Source organism: Octodon degus, unplaced genomic scaffold (genome assembly GCF_000260255.1).
Source record: "Octodon degus isolate 3935 unplaced genomic scaffold, OctDeg1.0 scaffold00041, whole genome shotgun sequence".
NCBI lineage: Eukaryota > Metazoa > Chordata > Mammalia > Rodentia > Octodontidae > Octodon > Octodon degus.
Window position 1 is genome coordinate 8569028 of NW_004524617.1, and position 12407 is coordinate 8581434.

The window sequence follows — 12407 nt, forward strand, 5'->3', positions numbered from 1 at the left end:
GAAAACCAACGTTGGAACTAGAAAGGCAAGTGTCCAACTCAGAATTCCGTTTATTGCCTATGTGACCCCTGCCAATTTGTTTCATTTCTTTAAGTTTATTTCCTGATCCTAAAAGGTTTATGAATCCTTCTATATTGCTATCTTGTTATGAAGATTAAATAATGATATATATGAACTTGTCACACAGTCTTCAACATACTAAACACTGAAGTATTTTACTTAATCAATTATATTAGCTTTCTTCACAATAACAAGCACTCAGTGCACCATCAGTAACTGTCAAGTTATTGCTATCTTCATTGTTGAGGAGAAATAAAAGAACTGATATATAATAATCAAGATTCACTTTTGGAGGATTAGAGAGATAGCTCAGTGGTCTTAAGCGCCTGTTTAGGTAAGCACAGGGGTTGGGGTTTGATCCCGGGCACCACATGCTGCGCCAGCCCCCACAACCTGAGTATGCTGAATCAACCACTGAGCCTGGGCCATAGTGGTGCATATCTGTAATACCAGTGCTGGGGAGGCTAAAAACAGTTGCACAGCAAGATTCTATATAAAAATTGACTTTTGGCAAACTTCAATTCAATTTTCCTTTGGCCCAGTAATTCCCTAAAAATGAAGAACGTGTCAATGTATAAGAAAATATTTGAGGAAATTTTGTCACTCTTTGTGCTAAAACATAAAGCTTTCAGACGAACTGAAGAAAGAAACAAAGTTGACATACTCCATTGCAGGAAAATGTTCCTCAAAGGGCTAGCCAGATAGATTAATGGTGTAAAGCGCCTGCTTAGGCAGATTCAGGGACGGGGTTTGATCCCCAGTCCCTGCATGCCACGTTGGCCCCCACCCCCGGGGAGTGCTGAGCTGTCAACTAAGTTGGATTGCTGTGGCACACCTGTAATCCCAGCACTTGGGAGGCTGAAAACAGCAGGATCACTGAGTGGTCTTGGTGGCTGGCTCAGTGCAGGCCGGGGCTGCATATAATGTCAGGGATCAAATTGCAGTTCCCGTGCTTGCCTAACTTGCACTAAGTATATGTAACGCATCTCGTTTGTTTTTTATCTCTTTCGTCCGCTCGCTATTTATTTTGCCCTTTATCGTAAAAAGATATTTGAAACAAGGTCTTCCTATTCAGTATAGTTCATGCTGGCCTTAAGCTCACTTTGTAGCCCATGCGGGTGTTGAACTAGCAATGACCGTCCTACCTCAGCCTCCCTAGCGCTGGTTTCGGCGACTGGCATGGCGCGTGTGGGGTTCTAGGGCCATCACAGCATGCGGTGCCGGGGGTCAAGTCCACGTCCTCAAACCCGGGTCCTTGTGTTTTCCAGGCAGGTGCTTAGACCGCTAAGCTATCTACTGGGCCCTTTTCTGAGGGCCTTCTCCCTAGCTCTTGTCCTTCATTTCTAAACTTTCATTTTTAAATTTAGTGACAGGTCCCTTTAACAAGTAGAGTACTTTCCAATGTAAGCACATAATACGTAAGCACGTGAGCACGTGAGCACGTAAGCACGTTCATGGGGAAAAAAAATCTTGTGAGCGTCCTGAGATTCTCACGAGAATTGAGACATTCTTAGCGGGCGGACTCACTTTTCAAGATGGGGGGGGGCAAAACTGAAGAAAGACAATCACAGATACTGACATGCAAAGAAGTGAATAGTAGCATCATCTGCGGAGGAAACTTAGAGACACTGGGCTTCTCTCAGCCTCTGCCACCCCTTATCCCTGGTAATTGTGGTATTTTGCAATGAGTTTTTCAATCTATTACCCCTTCATTGGTTGCTACCAATGTAATGGTAACTAAGGTGAAGCGAGGTTCTTTAGAAGACACAAACTGCAGAGGCCACGCCATCATCATGGCGGGCGGGCAGCACCCTGTGAAACTCTTTGTGATGAACGGAGACGGAGGATGGGACTGTGCAGGCAAGGGGCAAGTTTCAACCATTTACATTGAGCGACTGGAGGGCATGTGTCTGCTTGTTCAGTCAGAGTCAGATGACTCGGTGATTTTGGAGTCCAAGATAAATCTGGACACACTCTATCAGAAAAAGCGGGGCACGTTAATTGTTTGGACTGATGCTGAGAATGTGAATAAAGCGCTGAGTTTCCAGCACTCAGAAAGCTGTCAGGAGATCTGGGAAGAAATATGCCAAGTTCAAGGTAAAGATCCAACAGAAGAAATCACACAATACGGTTTAGATGAAACAGGACAATTTGATGAAATATTAGAAGACAGTAATATTGAGTCGCCTGACTGTGAACTTAGTACCGTTGCTGATCTTGCAGATTTCTTTAACTCGTTTTTTGTTTCACCTAACCGTAAGGAAAGGCTGATTCGAATCTTGGAAAATGGGGGTTATCTTAAAAAATTACTTGAGCTATTCCAAATTTGTGAGAATATGCATGATACAGAAGCATTACATCATTTGTACAATATTGTTAAAGGAGTCTTACTCCTTGATAAAACTTCTCTGTTTGAGATTATGTTTTCTGATGAGTGTATTATGGATGTGATAGGATGCCTTGAGTATGACCCTGCTTTGGCTCAGCCAGAAAAGCATAGGGAATTCATTACCCAAAGCGCAAAATTCAAAGAAATTGTGCCAATAACAAATTCTGAAGTTAAGAAAAAGATACATCAGACATACAGAGTAAAGTACATTCGTGATATGCTTTTGTCTACACGAACCCCAAGGGAAGAAAATTTTCTCCCCTCTCTTACTAACTTTATTTTCCTCAACAAGACTGATATAGTCAGCATGCTACAGGAAGATGACACATTTTTCTCTGAAGTATTTACACAGTTAAAGGATAAGACTATGGCTGATGATAAACGGCTTGAACTGTTAATTTTTTTCAAGGAATTCTGTGAATTTTCCCAGGCTTTATATCCTCAAAGCAAAGACACATTGCTCAAAAAATTTGTAAGATTGGGAATTCTTCCTGTTCTTAAAAATGTTATGAGTGTAGACGATTTCCAAGTAAAGCAAGCTGCTACAGCTATATTTGCTTGTCTGGTGGAGTACAATCCATCCATAATCCGACAGTTTGCAATGGATGAAGATCAGGAGTGTAAAGATGATGAACTTCTAATTAATGTAGTAATTGAACAAATGATCTGTGATACTGATCCTGAACTTTCAGGTGCCATGAATCTAATGGCACCTCTTTGCTCTCTGCTTGACCCAGAGACAATGCTGATATCATCTTATGAATATGAAAGAAGTAAATTTCTAAATTTCTTCTATAACCATTGCATGCATAACTTGACAGCACCACTTTTATCCACCACTGAAAAAGACAAAGAAGATGATGGATTTGGACCTGACCAAAACAGAAATTGCCCCAATAATTATCAAACAGCACAATTGCTTGCTTTAATTTTAGAACTGTGCACATTTTGTGTAGAAAATCACACATACTACATGAAAAATTATATCTTGAATAAAGACTTGCTAAGAAGAGCCTTGATTCTGATGAAATCAAAGCATACCTTCCTGACCTTGAGTGTTGTTCGTTTAATGAGAAAGATGATTGGACTTAAAGATCCACAATATAATCATTACATCATACGGGGAAATCTTTTTGAGCCAATTGTAAATGCTTTTCTGGCTAATGGAACTCGCTACAACATTTTAAATTCAGCTATTATTGAGCTATTTGAATATATAAATGTGGAAAATATCAAGTCTCTTACTGTACATGTAGTCAAAAAATTTTATAAGGCTTTTGAATCGATTGAGTATGTACAGACATTCAAAAATTTGAAGAGTAAATATGAACAACAGAAAGACCAACAAAGTCAAGTAAAGCAGACTTTACATTCGACAGCATATAGAGATACCAAACACATGACGGTGAAGAAGGAAATATGTTTTAACATAGATACAAGAGAAGAAGCTATGCTACCAGTGGGAAATGATCCAGATGGTGATGAAAACCTTATGGAAAGTAAAAGCACAGAAGAAAATGAAAACAATGTAGGCCCTCCCAAAATAACATCTTCTAGTGTCGTTAGAGTTGCTTCAGCTTTTTCTGGTGGTGCTGGTGATGGACTAAGTAGTCCATGCAGTAGCAGTGTGACTACCTTAGTGGATTATCCAGATGATGACAATAATGAGGAACACAGAGAAGATAAACCACCACCCACAAAAAGACCAAATCAAAGCTCATAATATCACTGTGGCAGACCCTCTACTTTTGGTTCATCTCAAATCTTGTGAAAGGCAGTAAGGCAAAAGAACTGAATCTAAAATGTTTGTTATATGGACTTCAAAATATATACAATGAGTACTAAATATGAGCTAAGAGGGTTTAATTCTGTGAAGATGAAACTTTTCATAATATACACTCACAGAACTGACCAGTGTCTGAATGATTATTTCTTGCGACTTCTTAGTTTAATGGATGGTTTGGGAGGATGAAATGTGCTGATAAATAATATAGGCTTAATCCAGAGGTATATATTAAAAGTTGTAAAAGTTCATTTGGAAGTCTATGACATTAATGGCATGAGGAGTCTAGCCGTAATATACTTTCCTTCTGTTACCTTTTTCATGAGTACGTGGTTGAAATACATAATGTTAACACTTCCTGTGGGGTATGGGTAACAAAAACTAAATTGTAAAAAAATAAAGTTAGGTATTTGGGATATTTTTGTCAAGATTTAGTAAAATAAATCAACCTTATGTATTATTAGAAGGAAGCAAACTTTGTTATGTATACTCATGAAAACAGATATGAGTCCAAAATGTGCACTTGTTAACGAAACTTTGTAAAAAAAAATCAGTTCCCTGTAATTCCCAAGGGATTTTCTCTGGGACTATGGGACTGAGTGGAACAAGGTGATTTCAACTGTGTATTGTGAAAGCTAAATCCTGATATATTAGTGAAGTTTGTCCTTTCCAGAGGAGCAGATACATTTCAGAGTATATAGTAATTTATAAACACTAATATTAAACTGCATTGAGTGAAATATCTAGAAACTATATTGAACCAAGAAAATGTTTTCCAAGTAGTAAAAGTCAGCAAACGGCACATAAAGTTTTACCATAAAGATGTAAAATGAAGTATGCTGTATTAAAGAATACATGCACGTGAATTTCTAAAAATAAGCTCCAGATAAGAGTTCAAAAGTTTTATTTTCAAGGGCTTACCAGAGAGCTCAGTGGACTAAAGCACCTGCTTAGGCAGAGTGCAGGGGCCAGGGTTTCATCCGCAGTGTGCCATGCCATCCGCATCCCTGCAGCATGACAAGATGGTGACTGAGACTGGGTGTGGTGGCACGCACCTATAATCCGAGCATTGGGGAGGCTGAGAAAAGGAGGATCGCTATGATCTGTGTAGTGAGACCCTGTAGACCCTGTACTAAATACATAAAAAAGAAGTGTTGTTTTCAGCAAGCTAACTGGACTAATTTTTCTTGCATCCTTAGTTTGTAAAACATTACCTATTTTGGAGATTTTAGAGTTAATGTAGGCCATTAGATTATCTGTGTATACAGAAAGTATAGTTTTATGTATGACAGATACTTATGTATTTAAAAATACCATGCTGGTCTTATATTTGTGATATTTATACTGAACCATAAAATTCAGAAATTAAAACACAACCCTGTAACCCTTAACAATAAAAAATTACTATTCAGCCAATAGGCGGCACAACTTATACACAATTAAGAGACTGCTTTGTAAAACGTAGAAAAATTATATTCCTAAAACAATTTCATCAGGTATAAAGTCTAATAATATGCTGATGTGACCTCAGGAAATATATGTTGTAGAGGATACAACACAACAAAGAAACTTTATTGTCATACTTCTCATGTAATGCTAGTTAAATTTTATAATTAGATGTTCATGTTGTGATTGTGTCAGAAAAAGTAGTACAAAAGTGTTCATCTTTTGCTAGACTGACATTGAAATTGTTATTTGTAACACATTCATCCGTATAGTTTTGTTTTGAGAAAAATATATTGAAATCTGTATTGTGGTTGATGTTTCCCCAGTTCTTCAAAAGCGCAGCTATTTGCAACTAGACCTAGAGAAAAATTGTTTTGATATTATTTCTTGAGTGTTCTTTTCCTATTTGCTAGTTTAATCTGCCATAAAGTTGAACAATATTCAAGGAAATAGAAGAATATGTACATTTGTTTCTCTATTTTTCCGTGTGAGTTTGTAAGGAAAGGTTAAAAACAGACAAGTGTAATGTAAAGTGAATGTAAATAAAATGTGAAAAAGACAAAAAGGATAAGCATTTTATTGATCTTTGTAACCACAGTGAGCCCTTTTCTAGTTTCTGCTACTTAATGTTAGGGGAACTGGCATGACAAGTGAAATGGTGGAAAAGCAAATTGCCTGTTATAAGGCATAACCTATTATTAAGGGAACATTTTAAGAGGGCAACAAATCACAGAAGAGCAGCCTTTACTGTATACATACTCAGTGAAAAATTGACCAAAATGTTTGGTTGTTCAGGCTGTAGTGTGTGGGAAGATGATATCAATAATGTTTAATTTCTTCAATTTTTTAAGAAATTATTGAAAGGACCCATAATTATGTTAATAATGTCATACAAAGAAGAAACAATTTGAAAGAGGCCTGTAAATACAGACGGCTTTTTGGCGAAGTGCCCTGGATTCGTGAACTGTTTGCATTTCACTGCATATCTACCAGTAACTGTCATGGCTTAGTGACTTTCTAATCATGCCAAAAAAGGGACTAAACTTGCCATTCAGATATCCCTTGATGACAACGGAAACTCTTAACATTTTCTAAGCCAGTTCATTTATTTTCTCTACTAACAATTTTTCATATTGTCATAAGAAATTAGAAATTATATGTGAATTTGTGAGCATATTTAATACTCAAGAAATCATTTTTAAAATGCACTATCAAGCTGAGAATGGTGACACCACCTATCATCTCAGCAGTCCGGGAGATTCAGGCAGTAGGGTCATTAGTTTAACCTCAGCTACATTTAGCAATGTAGTGAGACTCCATCTCAAAAAACATAAAAAAGGGCTATAGATGTAGCACAGTTCTCAAGCCGTGGGTTCAATCCTCAGCACTAAAAACTCAGCGCACAAAGCAAATAGGATCACCAGCAGTATAATTTTTCCTGAGACTATAAGGGACAAATGTTGCTATACTCACATTATTAGCTATGCTCATAGATTTTGAAAAACTACATTCTGCATCACATGGATAGCAATAAGTAAAATTCAGGTCAGTTCTGATAAAGTCTATGCATGTACTCGGTCCTGCTGAGAAATAACTAAAAAAAAAAAAAAAAGACTACATAGGAAGACCTTTGGGTGAACTGATACCTGGCAGGTTAAGCACAAAAGGAAAGTAGGAGGGAGATGGGGAGGAATTGAAGACTCCTTAAAGTGACAGATCATTAAGCCTATTACCTCCTTGTTTCATTCCAGAGAATGAAGGCAGAGCAGTCTACCACAATGTATCCTTAGATAACAGATCAGGAGTTCTACTCTTGAAAGCTTAAGGGCCTGATATCAATCCCCCTGGCTCCTGAGGCAATTGAAACAATAGATAAAGCTGAGGGCCTTGTTTTGGATGTTGTTCCCTCAGAGGCAAGTCTTTTTATTTAGGATTGCTATACCTTGACAGCAGTTAATGTGGCAGAAAACAATGAAGAGCAGAGGAGGAGCAGCAGCTGTGGCGTCCATCAAGCCTCTCTCTTCCTTCTACACTGACTGCCAAGACCAGCGCTCCATGGAGATAGTAGCTCTTCCAAAGTGGCGTGGCTGCCAAGATCAAGCTCTCCGGAAGACTGGGACTTCCCCATGGAAGCGGGTCAGGGCAGCAGGAAGTGGGGCAGGGGCCTAGAAGCGTTTCTCAATTCCTGGGCCCTGCCCACCTGCAGGGCTAGGCCCCCTCACGGAGCTGATTCAGCCAAGTTGACACAATGTATCAACAACACAGCTTGGTATAAGGTTATTGTTCTTCCTCCAGATACATAATACCTGAGTGCTCCATTGCAGTAAGTATAACCTTGATTTTTTAAAATCAAACTCTACATATATTCAAAATTATTATACAAAATAAGCAGAATTAAATTTGAATATCATAGTCTGTGGTTTTTCTAGACTATGGTATGCCCACAGGACATACCAATCAGGTTGGCATGGGAAGGAAATATGCATCATGCTTAGCAATAGTCAGGACATGATTGTAGATTTTCAAAATAAGTTCATATATTTCCCTACCCATTTAGTCTTAAACACTGGCTAAGAAATGTGTAAGAGGGAGTGATCCATTTCTGGACACTGCCTGATTCATTGGATATATTATATTATATTATATTATATTATTATTATTATATTATTCTACTGTAGTGTTTCTTAACTTTACCACTATTAACATACTGGCCCAGATAATTCTTCATTTTGAATGACAAAAATGTATCCAGGCTGGGCCTGGTGGCACACACCTGTCATCCCAGCACTTAGGAGGCTGAGGCAGGATGATTACTGTGAGTTTGAGGCCAGTCTGGGCTACACAGTGAGTCCAAGGCTAGCCTGATCTGCCTAGTGAGACAAGACCATGTTTCAAAAACAAAATCTAGATTTTCCACATTCCTGTGAGGAAATCAATTTCTGTTGTTTAAGCTACCAGCATATGACAATTTGTTCCAACAAGACAGCACACTAATACAACCATATTATAGGAAATAATTTAGTGAGAATTAAATAATAGCATAGCCTGTAAATATCACACAGTTTCAGTGTTAAAGAGCACAAAATAAGCTATGACAAGAGCTATTGCTTATTAAGCATGCACTAAATGCCAAGGATACTTTGCAGGCAGAATACCTACAATATTTCTAATTTCACAATACAAACATGAGGAAAGCATGGTACCCACAAGAATGTACCTTGCAGAGAGAGTACACTGAAATAAAGGCCTGCCATGTCCACCACAGCTCTCGAAACTCTGAATGGGGGTGGAAGATAAAGGAAAACAAGAGTCAAGATGCAGAAAGATGAGGTCAAGTGGAGCTTCGTCTCTTGGTGGGAGAAAAGAGAGTGCCCAAGAACTGTGACTGCAGTGTATTTATTTCTACACTCAGAAGGTTACCATCAGCCAAAACCCTTATCCCCAGCAACTTGCTTACTGGGCTGGCCTTGGGCACTTTGTATTCTTGGAGCTGGAACAGCTTGTGCACATGGTTCACTTCAGGCGCTCCATGTTCCTCACATCAGGAACTCCGTGTTCCTCACCTCAGGCACTCCGTGTTCCTCAGCTCAGACACTCTGTGTTCCTGGGGCTGCCCTTGCATATGTGATTGATCTCCAACTTAAGCCACTCCTCACAAGGGCTCCACCACTGTACTATGAAACTATTGCCTTATTGTTCCCAAGGTTGTGCTTTCTAGGGGCCACTCAAAGCCATTGATTGGTGGGATCAGTAAAGCAGACACATTCCTCAGAAATAAGAGTCTTCTCTGAATGGAGAATTGTGCTTCAGGATTTTCCAAAGGCCTTCTAGGACTTTCTTTAGAGTTCATAGTGATCTGTAATATTATTTTTAAGCATATGTATCACATTTATTTCACTTAACTTTATAGTCTCAAGATGCATCCATTTTCCTACAAATGTCTGGAGTTTATCTTTTTCGTGGCAGTGTAGTACTCCATCGTGCATCTATATCACATTTTCTTTATCTAGTCATTTGTTGATAGACATACAGGCTATTTACAAGATTTAGCTACTGTAAATTGTGCTGTTAGAAACATAGGCATTCATGTATCACTGTAATATATCTTTAACTCTTTTGGGAAGTTACCTAAAAAAGGAATAGCTAGATCAAATGGAATTTTTAGTTTTAGTTTTTTGAGGAATCTCCATATTTATTTGCATAATGGTATACGACTTTACAGTCCAACCAACAATGTAGAAATATTCCTTCATTCCTGAAGTCTCTCCAGGATTTGTTGAGAAAACTGTCTATTCACATGCAGAAGATTGAACCTTGACCAATATCTCTCACTTTACTCTAAAATAAAGTCAAAATGGATCAAAGATCTGAATGTTAAAAAAGAAATACTTAATCTTTTGGAAGATAAAACAGATAGAAGTCATGAAGACATAAGCATAGGCAAGAAGTTTCTGAGCAGAACTCTATCTGCATAAGAAGTAAAATCAAGAATCAACAAATGATATATCAAATTTAAAAACTTCTGCATAGTAAGGGAAATAAGAGTAAATAAACAATCCACAGAATAGGGACAAATTTTTGCCAGCTATTTCTTAGATAGAGGGCAATCTGTAGAACATATAAATAACTCAAAAACTTAGATTGCCCCAATAAAAGTCAATCAAAAAATAGGTAAATGAAATGAATAAAAACTTGTAAGAAGTAGAAATGGTAAATATACCACACTGAGTGTCCATCTTACTTCAGAAAGAATGGCTGTCATCAAGAAATCAAGCAATAGGGGCCAGCAAGATAGCTCAGCAGACTAATGCACCCGCCTAGGCAAGCTTAGGCAGGTGCTTGCGCTGCAGATCTATCCCTGGCACCACAGGCCACAGCAACCCCAACCCCAGGGTGGGTTGAGCCAGCCGGAGACCGGACATGGTGGTGCATTCCTGTAACCCTAGAACTGGGGCGGCTGAAAGCAGGAGGATCACCACAAGTCTGAGTTGCATAGCAAGACTCTGCAATAAGCAAATACATTTAAAAAATAAAAAGAAATCAAATAGGCTGTTTCTACTATAGCTTTGCTTCCGTTTCTCAGTTGAACTCAGAATTCCTCATGAACTGATGCCTCCCTCAGCCACCTCCAGCTCACTCCCCATTGACTCTCCCTGGCATTTTCCCTATAAGAAACTTTGCATACTGAACTCCTCACCTGATGGATGCTTCCTGGAGAACTTGGAGAAATACAGTATATATTGATTCTGCTTTATAGAAGAAACAGACAGCGGTGTGCACACAGAACTCCATACCTATGCCTAATGTGAATGTATTCAGACAATAATTTTGTCTGATTGCATAGTTTTTTCCCCCAGTGTATACCATGTCTTTAAATTTATATTGAGAATGTTTTAAATGTTAAATTCACTATTAGTGATATGCAATTAGGTTTGTGAATTTTATAAATATTAATCTTTAGATCTCTAGATCTCCAGATAGATAGATAGATAGATAGATAGATAGATAGATAGATAGATAGAGCCTTGGGATATTTATAGCTTTTGAAGCTTTGGTTATTTATCTGTAAAATGATGCCGTATTTATAAATAATAATATAGGTAAAGTCATAAACAAATTTAAAATACTATGATGATATTGATGACCATTACTTACTTAATCTGACATTTTAATGATTTCTTTTTTAAGCCTAGCAACTAGCAAAGTTTCATTATCATTTCTCAAATAAAATATTATATCAGGTTATACCAATACATAACTACATATTGATTCCCTGAAATTATACTATAAGCACTGATTTATAGTTTAAGTTTTTACAAGCTATTCAACTTGGATGCAAGATAATTGGGGCACTTTTTTTTTCTCCTGTTTCTCTTCGAATTTGAGGAATGATAATATACGAGTATAGTTTAATTGTAAAAATACCTATTAATAAGATGAAAATCCACTTTAAGTATTACCTGAAATGAAAGATCTGTCATCAATCCTTTTCTCTCATGATCTGATCCTACTGGTTTGAAGTACATGAACTGGATGTACAGTGAGTGGATCTATAAAATATACACAGCAGATTCATGCTATAGCTATGTGTATATTTACATAAAATATATATTTTGCTATATAACATTAGTAGATATTTACTCTGGATCTTGTCTGTACTTCATCATTCTCCTTGGGAAATATTCTAAATTTCTTTTATTCCCATAATTTTATTGATAAACAAATAGCAATGGGACAGTTTCAAATCAAATTGGTAGGACAGTCTCAATAATTAACACAATGCATACATTCTTCCTAGTGGTTAATTGCTGTACTAGATGCGGACTTGAGATCCTATTTACAAACACCATTAGAACAAATCACTCTATTCATTAAGAGAATGTAACTGTATATCTATCCTAACCACTTATTTCTGATGGAAAATTAAACGTCCACTATTTAAGAAAGCAGTTTGACTCTAGAGAAGGCTAAAAATATTATTTCCCAAAAAGCTATTTATGTCCTAATCTTTGGAATCTGTGTTACATGAAATGAAAAGCCTTTGAAGATGTGATCAAGTATAGGATTTTTCAATGGGCAGCCATAAGTTTCCCACTTCTGCTCTTGAAGGAATGTAGGTCAGCTGATAACTTCAATTCTACACAATGAAATTGGACTTTTCGCCTCTAGAAATGTGAGAGAATAAATTTTAGTGTGTTTCAGCCTTCCAGTATTTGTTTTTTTTCTTCC

The 12407-nt window shown here is 37.5% G+C and overlaps 1 protein-coding gene across 1 annotated transcript; it reads left to right on the plus strand.

The window, feature by feature from the left end:
• Positions 1 to 1853: 1853 nt before the first annotated feature.
• Positions 1854 to 4172, plus strand: LOC101560058 (serine/threonine-protein phosphatase 4 regulatory subunit 3B-like). Its single transcript, XM_004631417.1, has 2 exons — positions 1854 to 3343; positions 3503 to 4172. The coding sequence occupies exons 1-2, from the start codon at positions 1854 to 1856 to the stop codon at positions 4170 to 4172; spliced, it is 2160 nt and encodes a 719-aa protein (XP_004631474.1).
• Positions 4173 to 12407: the final 8235 nt, after the last annotated feature.